The sequence below is a fragment of the Eschrichtius robustus genome, chromosome 6 (genome assembly GCF_028021215.1).
Source record: "Eschrichtius robustus isolate mEscRob2 chromosome 6, mEscRob2.pri, whole genome shotgun sequence".
Classification (NCBI taxonomy): Eukaryota; Metazoa; Chordata; class Mammalia; order Artiodactyla; family Eschrichtiidae; genus Eschrichtius; species Eschrichtius robustus.
In genome coordinates, this window is record NC_090829.1 from 14619148 (window position 1) to 14637327 (window position 18180).

At 36.1% G+C, this 18180-nt stretch overlaps 1 protein-coding gene across 2 annotated transcripts in view; it reads right to left on the reverse strand.

The window, feature by feature from the left end:
• ACAD11 (acyl-CoA dehydrogenase family member 11) overlaps positions 1-18180 on the reverse strand; it is a 96773-nt gene that overhangs the window by 72097 nt on the left and 6496 nt on the right. For both annotated transcript variants that reach the window (XM_068545925.1, XM_068545924.1), the window contains exons 2-5: positions 17631-17730; positions 9212-9337; positions 8169-8330; positions 6387-6551 (exon numbers count right to left, since the gene is read on the reverse strand). In XM_068545925.1, coding sequence (XP_068402026.1) covers positions 6387-6551; positions 8169-8330; positions 9212-9337; positions 17631-17730 — 553 coding nt within the window. The remainder of the gene's footprint in view (positions 1-6386; positions 6552-8168; positions 8331-9211; positions 9338-17630; positions 17731-18180) is intronic.

The window sequence follows — 18180 nt, forward strand, 5'->3', positions numbered from 1 at the left end:
ATTTTTATGGAAACACAAAAGACCCTGAATAGCCAAAACAATCTTGAGAAAGAACAGAAGTGGAGGAATCATGCTCCCTGACTTCAGATTATACTACAAAGCTACAGTCATTAAAACAGTATGGTATTGGCACAAAAAGAGACACAAAGATCAATGGAATATAACAGAGAATGCAGAAATAAATCCACGCACTCATGGTCAATTAATCTATGACAAAGGAGGCAAGAATATATAATGGAGAAGACAGTCTCTTCAAAACTGGTTCTGAGAAAACTGGACAGCTACGTGTAAAAGCATGATATAAGAACATTTTCTCACACTACATACAAAAATAAATTCAAAATGGATTAAAGACCTAAATGTAAGACTAGAAATGAAACTCCTAGATGAAAACAGACCACACTCTTTGATATAAATTGTAGCCATATGTTTTTAGATTTATCTCCTAAAGCAAAGGAAATAAAAGCAAAAATAAACAAATGGGGCCTAATTAAACTTAAAAGCTTTTGCACAGCAAAGGAAACGATCAACAAAATAAGAAGACAACCTACTGAATGGGAGAAAATATCTGCAAATGATATGACCAATAAGGGATTAATATCCCAAATATATAAACAGCTCATACAACTCAATATTTAAAAAAAAAAAAACCTGATTAAAAAATGGGCATAAGACCTGAATAGACTTTTTTCCAAAGAGGAAATGCAGATGGTCAACAGGCACATGAAAAGATGTTCAACATCGCTAATCATTAGGGAAATGAAATCAAAACCACAATGAGATATCACCTCACACCTGTCACAATGGCCATCATCAAAAAGAACACAAATAGCAAATGCTAGTGAGGATGTGGAGAAAAGGGAACCCTCATACAATGTTGGTGGGAATGTGAATTCGTGCAGCCACTGTGCAAAACAGTATGGAGGTTTTGCAAAAAACTAAAAATAGAACTATAATATGACTCAGCAATTCCACTCCTGGGTATATATCTGAAGAAAACAACAACACTAATTTGAAAAGTTACATGTATCCAGTGTTCATACCAGCATTATTTACAATAGTCAAGATATGGAAGCAACCTAAGTGTCCATCAACAGATGAATGGATATAGAAGACATGATATATATATATATATATATATATATATATATATATATATATATATATATATATATATATATATATATATATATATATACACACAATGGAATGCTACTCAGGCATAAAAAAGAGGGAAATTTTGCCATTTGCAACAACGTGCATGGACTTGGATGGTATTATGCTAAGTGAAATAAGTTGGACAGAGAAAGACAAATGCTGCATGATATCACTTATATGTGGAATGTAAAAAATAAACTAGTGAATATAACAAAAAAGAAACAGACTTATAGACTTAGAGAACAAACTAGTGGTTACCAATGGGGAGAGGGAAGGAGGGAGGGGCAATTTAGAGGTAGGGGATTAAGAGGTACAAAGTATTATGTATAAAATAAGCTATAAGGACACAGAGAATATAGCCAATATTTTATAACAACTATAAATGGAGTATAACCTTTAAAATATGTGAATCACTACACTGTACACCTGTAACTTACATAATACTATATATCGACTATACTTTAATTTTTAAAAAGTAACAATTTTTCTTGGCAATGGCTTAAGAAAAATGTCACCCATCAGTCTGCATGAAGGAAACATTGTGTAGTGGACTGAAATGTCTTCAACAACATCAAGAGAACTTCCAGGGGTATGTAATCCCTAGAAAGTAGCTTGTGCTGAAAAGTGACTAAAAGGACAAAAACGAATCAAGTCTAAATGTGAGAGTGGGAGTCTAGATGTAAAAGGCAACTTGATAGTTCGAGAAGAATAGAAAAGATTTGAAAAAGCCATTTAAAAAAATGTCACAGATTTTACAAAGAGATGAAGTTCCAACCTAGATGAAATTATGCAGCATAGATATGTCCCAGACCCCATTAACGTGACTTTACGACTTCATTCTGTAGCAAAAATACAATGAACCAAGATCAGGGTTGGAGATTATATATAAAGTCAAGAGGTGAGAAGATTCTGGAATAACAATATAAGGTCAGGAAACTTTATAACTCTTGCATTACTTGCACACACATCCAGTCAAAAAATTATTAATTCATTGATAATAAAGAAGGTAGTTCTTGAAATGATTGATCATGCCCACCTGGGCCAGGCAAGGTGAGAAGTCAAATGAAGACATAAGGGGTTCATGGATTCTAAAGTAAGAGCAATCAAATTTGTAGCATCTCACGTGAGGTATAAAGAAATAAAAGAAGTAGAAGGTAGTGAGGCTGTGGTCAAAGACAAGGGTTTCAGTTTCTAGATTACCAACGCTGACCAGTTCCAACAGAGATAAGCAGCAGTACAGTGTGGAAGGAATCATATGGAATTGGAAGTCAGTAGGTCTGAGTTCAAAACCTGGCTTTATGACCAAAGAGCATATTAAGGGTATTTAAAAACATCTGAAAAGTAAAAAGATTGGAAAAAAACCCAATCCCCCTGTCTTTTCTAGCAATAAAATTAAGTTTTATAACTAAGCTTTTCTCTAACTACACTGACATCTTAGAAATAGTGGGGGAATTAAAAAGAAAAATCCATTAAAAACACAAGTTTTGTTTTGCATAACAAATTTTTTTTTCATAAGAGAACATATAAAAGGCTGCAAGGCAGATGACTTCAGAAGAAAGTGTCCTTATATTTATCGTAAATACATCTGACTACTAATTAATGAATGCAGATAAAATATCTATGGGTTTATTAAATATATTTATTTTTCAAGTTGAAATGGTAATATGTACATTAAACTCCAAAGTCTTAAACATTTCTCTGCCAGATGGGTAAGATTTATATTTGGAAAATTAATGATATTTTCCAGGAAAACTGGATTTCTTTTAAACATTGCAGTGAGCATTTTGTACTACTGAAACACTTGCTCAAACATTCTTCAAATACTTTACATATCAGTAACTAGAAAATAACTAGGGATTGTGAAATTGAATGATATATTTTAGTTTTGTTATTCCTTTTAGTAATTCTTTACTGGTTTACCACACACATTCCTAGATGGTTTATCATTTAAAATTGTTTTTGTTTTCTTTCTTAATTGTTGTGTTTTCTGACGACAAAAATAAAATATGCTGTTGTTTGGGGGAAAAAACCCCAGTAAAACCTCAAACCTTAAACATTACAGAAATGTACAACTTATAAATCTCCTATAATTTCATCCCCTATAACTACTGTTTAGGTTTTAGTACATATCTACTAAAAGTAAAGATTTGCTTTTACCCCAATTTTTTCTAAAGAATAGACCTTGATAGGCAATCTTAGAAAAACAGAGGGGAAAAGAATGGAAAAGAAGAAGAGAATTGAAATATGTTGAGCACCAGTTGTGCCAGGTACCAGCTAGTTGCTCCATATCAATTACCTCATTTTAGCTCCTTGGGAACCCTGAAATTTTTTTTCCCCCAATCCAAAAGGCACACAAGTCACACAATGTCAATTTCCTGGCTTTGATAATATACTCTAGTTGTGTGAGATCTCTTTGGGGAATCTGGATGATGGATACACAGGGCCCTCTACTATTTTTACAACTTCTTGTGAGTCTTTAATGATTTCAAAATAAAAAGTTACAATAAAAACTGAGGCACAGAAAGGGGTTAAGGTCATACTGGTAGAGAATAAAAATTAAGCATAAATAAATGAGATGGAAATAGTACCTTAGTGATTAATTAAAATCAATTCTTTTAACATAGATTCATTCAGAAACATGTAACTACCTGCAGAAATGAATAAGATGCATTTACTGCTTTATAGGAGCTCTTAGTCTAGAAGGTCCTCATTTATTGAGCATCTACCATATAGACTCTAGAAACAAAGGTAAGAAAAAAATTAATTAAAGGTATAATCCTTACCCTCAAAGGAAAAATAAAAAGCTTTCAATCATATCCCTAGGAATACATACAGTTGAGCACATACCTATACACATCCAGGGACTGATTTTCCAGTTTGTGAAGTGCCTTCATGAAAAAACAAACATAGTCTAATTTTCTACTTATTTATGAAATTTAAAAAATGAGATGGAACTATTGACTAGAATTAAACTATTGACTAGAATTAAATTCTAAAGTTTCATAGCTTTTAATGCCAGTCCACAGTGGGAATGTTTTCCTTCTTTGACTACTCTCTTAGTTTTATTGTATGATATACTTTAGCATTTGGGTACATATTGTTCTCTGCTGTTACCCGAGTATCTTTTCTCTCCATCTGTATTTTGAGTTCATTAAGAGCTGTTTTTCCTTCTAACCCCATGTTTCAGAGCACATAGTTGGTAATAAATAAATGCCAGTTGACTTGTACTTTGTCAACTGTATGTTACTTCCATAAAAAATTAGCTACACAGGGCTTCCCTGGTGGCGCAGTGGTTGAGAATCCGCCTGCTAATGCAGGGAACACGGATTCAAGCCCTGGTCTGGGAAGATCCCACATGCTGTGGAGCAACTGGGCCCGTGAGCCACAACTACTGAGCCTGCGCGTCTGGAGCCTGTGCCCCGCAACAGGAGGGGCCGCGATAGTGAAAGGCCCGCGCACCGCGGTGAAGAGCGGCCCCCGCACCGTGACGAAGAGTGGCCCCCGCTTGCCGCAACTAGAGAAAGCCCTCCAACGAAACGAAGACCCAACACAGCCAAAAATAAATAAATAAATAAATAAATAAAGTAGCTATTAAAAAAAAAAACAATTAGCTACGCATATTTATATGAGACAGAAATTGATTAACTTTGATTTAACTAATAATTATGGGATTACTGGGTATAAAGTAGAAGACATTTTACTAGCTACTATATAACCCTAAAATATAAAAGATAATGATATATGTAACAAATTAGCATTGCCTCCACAGAACTTAAGTTAGATGATTCCTGCTTGGCAACTTTAATCCTATAAAAAATGGTTTTCTAACATGAGATTAAATATAAAAAGGGAATAACTATTTGGAACTTACCTGCCGTTACTTTCAGCATATTTAATATTTAATTTCAGCATATTTAAACATTTTGGTAGACAACACATAACTAAGGAGATTTAGGTCTGAATTTTTCCTTCCTTGCTTAAGTAATGAATGTAAAAGTACTGTAGTTATATTGATAGAACACATAAAGAATGCTGACTTATTCAAAGATAGGCTCCAAAAATATTAATGAACCAAATGAAATAGATAAAATATAGACCAGATCCTGCTGTTTTAAGGTATACGCTTTTCTAATTTTTCCAGGTTATAAATTAGCAATCTTTAATTTTCCTATTCTATATTTAACAGTTATAATTCAGAATTCATCCATACCATTAACAATAAGTTACATATGCACACATACGTATAATTACATATACATAATTTAAATACCCAAACTGACTTTTCTGTGAAAAATTTTCTGTCTTGATGGTGAATGTGCTCGTATGTCTTTATATTATATTTGAACTTTCAATTGATATAGTAGTACTTTGAATTACGACAGCAATGCAATTTATAATGTTATTTTCGTCCTGTCCTCTTCCTGTATGAAACGAACATGAAACCCAGAAGCTTAGCACATGAATTTAGAACAGCTCTTCCTGCCCTAAAACATCTTAGCATTCTGAGAAAACTAATGAACCCAGAAAATTTTCTCCTAAGAAGGAAGATTCAGGGAACTGTAAACCATTCACATCAATATCAGAATACTAAGGGCCAAATAAATGTCTTGTCCAAAGGCATACAGGTAAAGAGAGGAGAACTGAAGTACTTTCTTCATTCCCACCACACTCCTCCAATCTTATGCCTCACTATGCTCAGTGGAGGAGGGTTATAGTTCTGATTTGTTTGTACTCTTTATAAAGATTACACTGTGTACATTTACACAGGGCAAGGTTACATTAACCTCATACAAATTCTTTTGAAGCCTCAAAAGAGTCTTTTGGAATTCTGTCCTCTCTGAGCTTATAATAATCAAATTAAAAATTCTTTATCAGATAGGGAAAAAAATGAAAATGAACCAGAAGAAAGAGCAAGAACGTGGATAAGCTAAATATATTTAGTAGCTGAAAAATTTCTTTGAAGAAAACAGCAACATGCATGTAAATTCCCAAATCCTTTTAAAGTAGTAAATCAGATGATTAGACCCAGCCTTTTAAGGTGGGCAGATACCTATGCCAGAATATCTGCAGGACTTATTTCTAAAAGTTGTGAGTGGTAAAGTTAGTTTTGAATATAGGGGAAGAATGGGGATGGGGTGGGCTCCTTCAGTGCTCTGGGGGAACATCTACTTAGTATGTGTATCCCAAATCAGACATACTCAATTTTTTATAAACAGGGCTTCCAATACCTCTTTAGGGTGGAAAACTATGTTATCTAGTTTGAAATCTCCATGAATCAAATTTTCTTCATTGTCATTGTCTGGCAAGTTTTTCATTAGCCAGTCAGATAGTTGGTTCATGGCAGGGATGTCCTGATGAGATGCAGCTTGATATTGCTTTGTCCAGGTTGATACCTAAAGATATATAAATTAAAAAAATGACAGAGCTGAAAGTGGAATATAAGATTCAGCAATTCTAAAATTAAAACAAAATTCAATTATATCAAATTTTGTTTTAGTGTTAAATGCTCAGGACAAATGCCGTGATACTCATATTAGCCTAAACACTCATATCAGCCTGAAAACTTCAACATTTAAGTTTCTCTTCCATCTAGTTCCATTTTACTTACCTTGACTTTTATCAGGAAAGAAAATACTGGCCTAGGAATCAAGAGACGTGGGTTCTAGTCTTTATTCAGCAACTATTTTGTGGAAGGAGAAAAAAAAAAAAAAAAAGAACACACACAAACACACATACGTACATACCAAAAAAATAGACATGGAAAATTTCTGGAAGGGTCACAAGAAATAAGTAATCCTTGAAAAATGTAATATGGGGACTAGAAGAAGAAGGGAGATCTTTATTTTTCATTTTAATCCCCTTTCTTATTACCCATAGAATCTTCTAAAGAATCTTCAAAAATATATTACAGATATGAAAAATGCAAAGATTTTTTTATTGTTCTTAGAATTGAATGCAAATAAGACAACCTATTCTCAAAGTCCTCCATCAACTGAAATAATATTATTTATCTACTTATATCTCTCTCTCCACTTTCTAAGGTATCTCTGTTCAATTTAGTACAGTAAAGATCTTCATCTTTGGAATCACAGAGGGTTGGGTTTAAATTATGTCTAAGCCACTTATTTGTATATTACTTAATACCTGCAAGCCTCAGTTTCCTCATCTGCAAAATGGGGGTAGTAATACCTATGTATTAGGGTTGTTACAAAGATTAAAAAACACTAGGTCTAACAACTCACCTAGCATGGGAGCTGGCACATAACAAGTATTCCCTAAACCTTAGTTCCTGTTTCTCTCCCTTCTGCCCCCTCAAAAAGACATACGTACAAAGGGAAACAGCCCCATACATATCTGGTCTTGCTGTTCCTTTGATTTGAAATGCTCACCATCTCTTCCCTATTGCTCTAGATTTTATCCTTCCTTAAATACACAGTACAAGACATATCTTTCCCGGGAAGCTTTCCCCAACCTAAGCAAGGGCATACTGATATCTATCCTCTGAATGGAACAGCTTTCATGATGAGTACCAAACAATTTACTACCAGATTACATACTCTTTTACACCATTTTCAAGTCTCATGTAAATGAGATTCAGGTATAGATGTCTCAAAAATGACCGTAAGTTCCTTTAGGGGAAGAACTTATTTCTATTTTCCTGATATTTAACACAGTATTCAGCACATATTAAACATACATTCATGCTTAATAAATATCTGTTAAACTAATTTAAAAAGGGAAAATTGTATAGAAAATATATTGGTAAATTAAGTGAAGAGATAGAAACAGCTTTAAATCTGTATTTATGTACATGCTGTTACAGAAGCTTTTGCTGAACAAAATCTGATCTAAAAATATAAAATTATTTTATGTTTAAAACAAGTCAATCTGACAGCTGATATTAAAAGTTATAGCCAAGTTTCAGAAAAGTATAAAATAATTGGTTTTTATTTTAACTAATATTATTTCCAACAACTTGAGAAAAGGAGCTCTTTGTGTGGATGAATTACCTGTCTTTTGCAGTACCCAGCACCTCTACCATATCCTTCCAGCTGCAGTGACTGTATATTCAAGGAATGTAACTGAGCCAAGGTTTCTATCATGGCCACATATATGGCTGAGCGTTCTGCTGGGCTAACTCCAGGAATTGTGAAATCACGAAAGATTCGGCCCTATGGGAGCAATTACAACAGATAATATAAAACAAAATAAATCTTTTCAAACCAATTATTTGCTGTGTCATCATCCCCTGTTGCCTACAAAAAAGATCAGGATACAGTTTTACAACCAAAACCAATTCTTTGTAGAATGCGCTAGAAAAACTGTCATTTGTGAAACATGTTTAACATAAGAGTGTACATGCCAAAGGGAAAATACAAGGATACACCAAGATGAACTTAAAGGACAAAAACTAATCTCAAGTAACATCTTATAAAAAAAAAAACCTTAAAACAATTTGGATTTATTTTTAATGGATTGATGTCCTATTTGAAATAGTTTTTTCCCCTACTATTTGGATGGTTTATGTATTGCCATTACATATAGCTCTTTACTGACACCTAGAGGAAGACTAAGCCAATATGCCCTAATTACTAAACTTGTTCCTAGTTTACTTCATCCCGCTCAAACTGTGTGTGCGCAAAATAAAATGAAAGTTTAATACAACACAGGGAATAGAGCCAGTATTTTATAATAACTGTAAGTGGAGTATAACCTTTAAAAATTGTGAATCACTATGTAATACACCTGTAACTTATATAATATTGTGCATCAACTATATCTCAATAAAAAATAATTTAAAAAAACAAAACCGAAACCAAAACAAAACAAAACTTCCATAGAGGACCAATCTTGCTGACACCTTGGCTTCAAACTTCTAGCCTCCAGAACTGAGAGAATAAATTTCTGTTGTTTTAAGAAAAAGAAAAAAGTTTAAGCCCTTGCAAAGCAAACTAACTACGTACAATGTAGACTAATATACTATCATTTATTAACACCTAATTTCACAATTAAAAATAAAAGCAACAAAAAGTACAATTAAGTGTTAATTTACCTGTACATGTTCCATCACATAAAATTCTGTTCCAATGACACAAGCATCACTGCAGTACAATAAAGGTTTGGGAACGGGGAATCCAATTGAAAACAAAGTTTTCTGGACTTTAAATTCTCTATCAATCTAAATAGGATGATAGATAATTAAAAATCAGAAATACAGAAATTTAATAATTACTTGAGAGCTAACATTAAGGCTAGAAATTAATTTTAAAACAGTATCAACAAATAACCCAGAGGATAATGATTTCCTTAGTATTTTCCTTAAAAGTAGTCTTAGTGTGAGAGATTGGTTCAAGATGGTGGAGTAGAAGGACATGCTCCCACTCCCGCTTACAAGAACACCAGAATCACAACTAACTGCTGAACAATCATTGACAGTAAGATATTGGAACTCACCAAAAAAGATACCCCACATCCAAAGACAAAGGAGAAGCCACAATGAGACGGTAGGAGGGGCGCAATCACGATAAAATCAAATCCCATAACTGCTGGGTGGGTGACTCACAAACTGGAGAACACTTATACCACAGAAGTCCGCCCACTGGAGTGAAGGTTCTGAGCCCCACGTCAGGCTTCCCAATCTGGGGGTCCGGCAATGGGAGGAGGAATTCCTAGAAAATCAGACTTTGAAGTCTAGTGGGATTTGATTGCAGGACTTTGACAGGACTGGGGGCAACAGAGACTCCACTCTTGGAGGGCACACCCAAAGTAGTGTGCTCATCGGGACCCAGGGGAAGGAACTGTGACCCCATAGGAGATTGAACCAGACCAGCTTGCTAGTGCTGGAGGGTCTCCTGCAGAGGCGGGAGGTGGCTGTGTGGCACCGTGAGGACAAGAACACTGGAAACAGAAGTTCTGGGAAGTACTCTTTGGCGTGAGCCCTCCCAGAGTCTGCCATTAGCCCCACCAAAGAGCCTGGGTAGGCTCCAGTGTTCAGTCGCCTCAGGCCAAACAACCAATAGGGAGGGAACCCAGTCCCACCCATCAGCAGACAAGTGGATTAAAGTTTTACTGAGCTCTGCCCACCAGAGCAACACCCAGCTCTACCCACCACCAGTCCCTCCAATCAGGAAACTTGCACAAGCCTCTTAGATAGCTTCATCCACCAGAGGGCAGACAGCCGAAGTAAGAAGAACTACAATCCTGCAGCCTGGAGAACAAAAACCACATTCACAGAAAGATAGACAAGATGAAAAGGCAGAGGGCTATGTACCAGATGAAGGAACAAGATAAAATCCTAGAAAAACAACTAAATGAAGTGGAGATAGGCAACTTTCCAGAAAAAGAATTCAGAATAATGATAGTGAGGATGATCCAGGACCTTGGAAAAAGAATGGAGGCAAAGATTGAGAAATTGCAAGAAATGTTTAACAAAGATCTAGAAGAATTAAAGAACAAACAAACAGAGATGAAACACAATAAATGAAATGAAAAATATACTAGAAGGAATCAATAGCAGAATAACTGAGGCAGAAGAACGGATAAGTGACTTGGAAGACAGAATGGAGGAATTCACTGCTGTGGAACAGAATAAAGAAAAAGAATGAGGCTTCCCTGGTGGTGCAGTGGTTGAGAATCTGCCTGGCAATGCAGGGGACACGGGTTCGAGCCCTAGTCTGGGAAGATCCCACATGCCGCGGAGCAACAAAGCCCGTGTGCCACAACTACTAAACCTGCGCGTCTGGAGCCTGTGCTCCGCAATAAGAGAGGCCGCGATAGAGAGAGGCCCGTGCACCGCGATGAAGAGCGGCCCCTGCTTGCCACAACTAGAGAAAGTCCCCACACAGAAAGGAAGACCCAACACAGCCAAAAATAAATAAATAAATAAATAAATAAATAAATAAATAAATAAATAAATAAAAGTGAAATTCTTTAAAAAAAAAAAAAAGAAAAAAGAATGAAAAGAAATGAAGACAGTTTAAGAGACCTCTGAGACAACATTAAACGCAACAACATTCGCATTATAGGGGTCCCAGAAGGAGAAGAGAGAGAGAAAGGACCAGAGAAAATATGTGAAGAGATTATAGTCAAAAACTTCCCTAACATGGGAAGGAAATAGCCACCCAAGTCCAGGAAGTGCAGAGAGTCCAATAGAGGATAAACCCAAGGAGAAACACACCAAGACACATAGTAATTAAATTGGCAAAAATTAAAGACAAAGAAAAATTATTGAAAGCAGCAAGGGAAAAATGACAAATAACATACAAGGGAACTCCCATAAGGTTAAAGGCTGATTTCTCAGCAGAAACTCTACAAGCCGGAAGGGAGTGGCATGATATACTTAAAGTGATGAAAGGGAAGAACCTACAGCCAAGATTGCTCTACCCATCAAGGATCTCATTCGGATTCGATGGAGAAATCAAAAGCTTTACAGACAAGCAAAAGCTAAGAGAATTCTGCACCACCAAACTAGCTCTACAACAAATGCTAAGGGAACTTCTCTAAGTGGGAAACACAAGAGAAGAAAAGGACCTACAAAAACAAACCCAAAATAATTAAGAAAATGGTAATAAGAATATACATATAGATAATTATCTTAAACATGAATGGATTAAATGCTCCAACCAAAAGACACAGGCTTGCTGAATGGATACAAAAACAAGACCCATATATATGCTGTGTACAAGAGACCCACTTCAGACCTAGGGACACATACAGCCTGAAAGTGAGGGGATGGAAAAAGATATTCCATGCACATGGAAATCAAAAGAAAGCTGGAGTAACAATACTCATATCAGATAAAAGAGACTTTAAAATAAAGAATGTTACAAGAGACAAGGAAGGACATTACATAATGATCAAGGGATGAGTTCAAGAAGAAGATATAACAATTGTAAATATTTATACACCCAACATAGGAGCACCTCAATACATAAGGCAACTGCTAACAGCTCTAAAAGAGGAAATTGACAGTAACACAGTAATAGTGGGGGACTTCAGCACCTCACTTACACCAATGGACAGATCATCCAAACAGAAAATTAATAAGGAAACACAAGCTTTAAAGGACACAATAGACCAGAGAGATTTAATTGATATTTATAGGACATTCCATCCAAAAAAGCAGATTACACTTTCTTCTCAAGTGCACACGGAACATTCGCCAGGATAGATCACATCTTGGGTCACAAATCAAGCCTCAGTAAATTTAAGAAAATTGAAATCATATCAAGCATCTTTTCTGACCACAACGTTATGAGATTAGAAATCAATTACAGGGAGAAAAACATAAAAAGCACAAACACATGGAGCCTAAACAATACGTTACTAAATAACCAAGAGATCACTGAAGAAATCAAAGAGGAAATCAAAAAATACCTAGAGACAAATGACAATGAAAACATGACGATCCAAAACCTATGGGACGCAGCAAAAGCAGTTCTAAGAGGGAAGTTTATAGCAATAGAAGCCTACCTCAAGAAACAAGAAAAATCTCAAATAAACAATCTAACCTTACACCTAAAGGAACTAGAGAAAGAAGAAGAAACAAAACCCAAAGTTAGCAGAAGGAAAGAAACCATAAAGATCAGAGCAGAAATAAATGAAAAAGAAATGAAGGAAATGATAGCAAAGATCAATAAAACTAAAAGCTGGCTCTTTGAGAAGATAAACAAAATTGATAAACCATTAGCCAGACTCATCAAGAGAAAGAGGGAGAGGACCCAAATCAATAAAATGAGAAATGAAAAAGGAGAAGTTACAACAGACACCACAGAAATACAAAGCATCCTAAGAGACTACTACAAGCAACTCTATGCCAATAAAACTGACAACCTGGAGGAAATGGACAAATTCTTAGAAAGGTATAACCTTCCAAGACTGAACCAGGAAGAAATAGAAAATATGAACAGACCAATCACATGTAATGAAATTGAAACTGTGATTAAAAATCTTCCAACAAACAAAAGTCCACAACCAGATGGCTTCACAGTGAATTCTATCAAACATTTAGAGAAGAGCTAACACCCATCCTTCTCAAACTCTTCCAAAAAATTGCAGAGGAAGGAACACTCCCAAACTCATTCTATGAGGCCACCATCACCCTGATACCAAAACCAGACAAAGATACTACAAAAAAAGAAAACTACAGACCAATATCACTGATGAACATAGATGCAAAAATCCTCAACCAAATCCTAGCAAACAGAATCCAACAACACATTAAAAGGTACATACACCATGATCAAGAGGGATTTATCCCAGGGATGCAAGGATTCTTCAATATACACAAATCAATCAATGTGATACACCATATTAACAAATTGAAGAAGAAAAACCATATGATCATCTCAATAGATGCAGAAAAAGCTTTTGACAAAATTCAACACCCATTTATGATAAAAACTCTCCAGAAAGTGGGCATAGAGGGAAACTACCTCAACATAATAAAGGCCATATACAACAAACCCACAGCAAACATCAATGGTGAGAAACTGAAAGCATTTCCTCTAAGATCAGGAACAAGACAAGGATGTCCACTCTCACCACTATTATTCAACATAGTTTTGGAAGTCCTAGCCATGGCAATCAGAGAAGAAAAAGAAATAACAGAAATATAAGTTGGAAAAGAAGAAGTAAAACTGTCACTGTTTGCAGATGACCTGATACTATACATAGCGAATCCTAAAGATGCTACCAGAAAACTACTAGAGCTAATCAATGAATTTGGTAAAGTTGCAGGATACAAAATTAATGCACAGAAATCTCTTGCATTCCTATACACTAATGATGAAAAATCTGAAAGAGAAATTAAGGAAACACTCCCATTTACCACTGCAACAAAGAGAATAAAATACCTAGGAATAAACCTACCTAGGGAGACAAAAGACCTGTAGGCAGAAAACTATAAGACACGTGTGAAAGAAATTAAAGATGATACCAACAGATAGAGAGATATACCATGTTCTTGGATTGGAAGAACCAACATTGTGAAAATGACTATACTACTCAAAGCAATCTACAGATTCAGTGCAATCCCTATCAAATTACCAATGGCATTTTTTACAGAACTAGAACAAAAAATCTCACAATTTGTTTGGAGACACAAAAGACCCCAAATAGCCAAAGCAGTCTTGAGGGAAAGAAACGGAGCTGGAAGAATCAGACTCCGTGACTTCAGACTATACTACAAAGCTACAGTAATGAAGACAATATGGTACTGGCACAAAAACAGAAATATAGATCAATGGAATAGGATAGAAAGCCCAGAGATAAACCCATGCAGCTATGGTCAACTAATCTATGACAAAGGAGGCAAGGATATACAATGGAGAAAAGACAGTCTCTTCAATAAGTGGTGCTGGGAAAACTGGACAGCTCCATGTAAAAGAATGAAATTAGAACACTCCTTAACACCATACACAAAAATAAACACAAAATGGATTAGAGACCTAAATGTAAGACCAGACACTATAAAACTCTTAGAGGAAAACATAGGAAGAAGAGTCTTTGACATAAATCACAGCAAGATCTTTTTTGATCCACCTCCTAGAGTAATGGAAATAAAAACAAAAATAAACAAATGGGACCTAATGAAACTTAAAAACTTTTGCAAAGCAAAGGAAACTACAAACAAGACGGAAAGACAACCCTCAGAATGGGAGAAAATATTTGCCAACAAATCAACAGACAAAGGAGTAATCTCCAAAAGATATAAACAACTCATGCAGCTCAATATTAAAAAAACAAACAACCCAATCAAAAAATGGGCAGAAGACCTAAATAGACATTTCTCCAAAGAGGACATACAGATGGCCAAGAAGCACATGAAAAGCTTCTCAACATCACTAATTATTAGAGAAATGCAAATCAAAACTACAATGAGGTATCACCTCACACCAGTTAGAGCGGGCATCATCAGAAAATCTACAAACAACAAATGCTGGAGAGGGTGTGGAGGAAAGGGGACCCTCCTGCACTGCTGATGGGAATGTAAATTGATACAGCCACTATGGAGAACAGTATGGAGGTTCCTTAAGAAATTAAAAATAGAATTACCATATGACCCAGCAATCCCACTACTGGGCATATACCTGGAGAAAACCATAATTGAAAAAGACACATGCACCGTAATGTTCATTGCTGCGGTATTTACAATAGCCAGGTCATGGAAGCAACCTAAATGCCCATCGACAGACGAATGGATAAAGAAGATGTGGTACATATATGTAATGGAATATTACTCAGCCATAAAAAGGAACGAAATTGGGTCATTTGTAGACACGTGGATGAATCTAGAGACTGTCATACAGAGTGAAGGAAGTCAGAAAGAGAAAAACAAATATCGTATATTAACACATATATGTGGAACCTAGAAAAATGGTACAGATGAACCGGTGTGCAGGGCAGAAATAGAGACGCAGATGTAGAGAACAAACGTATGGACACCAAGGGGGGAAAGCAGCGGGCGGTGGGGGTGGGGGTGTGATGAATTGGGAGATTTGGATTGATATGTATACACTGATGTGTATAAAATGGATGACTAATAAGAACCTGCTGTATAAAACAATAAACAAAATAAAATTCAAAAAAATATAATAATTGCTTTAAAAAAATAGTCTTAGTGTGATTATTACAATTATAAATTAGGCCAGCACTAAAAATTGATCATTTAATTAGGCTAAAAGGATAGGCACATGCATGGAGCTTATTCCTAACTCTGATAATATGAAGGTGACATTTCCTGACCACAATATTTCGCATGTATCATCATAAAAACATCCCTTTTTTTTCTTATCAGTTCCCTGCTTGCTGGCTCACTCTTGCTTTTGCTCCCTACTCCCCCAACTCCAGTTTCCCATGGGGGTTCTCTATTCCAACCCTCTGGGCACAGTCAACTACAGAGTGCTGGGGAAGGCCAGTGGGTGCCGGTAGAAAGGAAATGCACCCACTCCTTCGGGAGATCAATGGAGGAACTTGTTTCCAAGGCAGGGGTGTGGGGATCCTTCCTGGTACCCAGGGCTGCTGTGGAGCTCAAGATAACTACTGGGTAAGAAGGCAATGAGAAGCAAGCTGGTACTGAAGCAGGAGCCCAAATAAGACAGGAGAAGAAAAGGGCTTCCTTAACCAGGACAGATGTACAGGCTTATCACTCAGGACCCAGGGACACAGCTTACTGCAGAACTCTGATGCCAACTCATCTGCCTGCAAAGTCCACTTCCCCAGACTCAGGCAGTGGTGGCTGACCACTTCTAAGGAAAAGAAACAATGCAGCTCACTTTCACAACAGGGATAAAGCAGCTACTGCTGCAATAACTACAGCAGGGAAGTGACTAAACCCATAACCAAGGTGAGAGCAGCCAGTGGTGCCAATGGCTATAGAAAGAAGTGTTTATAACCACCTAGTGCTGGGAAAGGGGGGTGGGGTGGGGTGGGGTGGTGGAGGCTGGTCATAAAGTGGATGGTAGTGTGGGAACACTGCTTTTTTCCAATGCAGATTTGGGAAAAATGAAGTAAGTCGAAACAAAAGTACTCCAGATCCTTGGGCTGAAAGCATTATGTTATGTTCTGATGTCTTCTAGACATCTAGGTCGTTATCAAGAGGAGACAAACCCAGCTGTTTATTGGGGCATAAATCTCCCCCTACAAGTGGGGATTTTCCTTCAGCCATGCCGTGTTGAGGCTTAATAAAAGTTACCAAACTTTTTCTATCTTAAGCATCCAAGTCACTTCATTTTCTGGGAATATGATACGGGACCAAGAAGGTCAGAATCTGCATTTTCCATTACTGTGATATTAAACCCACGCTTCAATGGCCCATCTCTAGTCAGCTGGGCCTGGGAAGCACCTGTTATACATGATTATAATAATACTCAAAATATGCATCATGCTTTTAATGTTCTCTTCTCTAAAAATCTATAGATAATATCCGTTTTTCTGAGAACAGAGTCAGTTTTCAACAAAAATCTCTTATAATTCTCACTGTCAATTTAGAGAATACTATAAAAATGATTATTTAAATATTTCTTTTTATCACCAAAAGATCAGGGAATTGTCATATCAAATATATTAAAGTATTCAGTGAGTATATATATTGTTATAAGATATAATAATGTGCTTTTTAAAACATAATTTAACCAAAGTACAAAATATCTATAAATGAGTAGCACTGAAAATATTTACTGGGTGACTGTATTTCTAGCTAATTGTATAGGAAGGAATCAAATCCATAAGAGGACTGGATATTGCTCAGGATTAACAGCCTAAACACAGCCTCAGATTTCAAACTCAAATCCTTAATAAAAACTAAAAGGGGGGGGATACAATTCAAGTGAAATTTTCATCTAAGAAATAAAATGTATTTTCTATATTTAATAATTGTGAGATTATTTTTAAAAGCAATTTAAATTGTTTTGTGTGTATAAAATGCATTTATTAGTCAACAAGGAATTTATCATTGCGTTTGTATACCGTACCTTATGTGCTTTAGGAAGAAGTGAACCAGGTGGTTTTTTTCTGAGTACATATGCTTGGAAGCCCTTCTGGAGATAAAAGGTTGGATTGGACTGTCCTGATCTAGATAAGAGTAGAGAAAAGGTCAATAACAAAGATATACTTTTCCTTTTCCCCAAATCCTGCTGAAATTTCAAAAGAAAACACAAAATGAAAATAAACCCATTTCAATGCTGGAAAGCCAAGAGGGGTGCTATCAGCAGCTAAGAACATGAGCTTTTGGATGATATACAGCAGATGGTAACACAGTGGCAGCTGGAGAATCTACAACCTACACAGGTAGAAGAGAAGACCACACTTCCTACATGCAAATCATGAGTTTTATCAGAAGCGTCCCTAGAACAATGTCTAGATCTAAGCAAAGAAAGGCTGGGAGAAGAGATTGTAGGTAATCAGTCAGAAAATTAATTAAAGGATGCTGGAACAGCTGGATTGGTATTCCCTCATCTGCCATTGGAGAGAGAACTCCAAGTACAGCTCTCTAAAGTGGGAATTCTGATAAGCAAGGTCCTA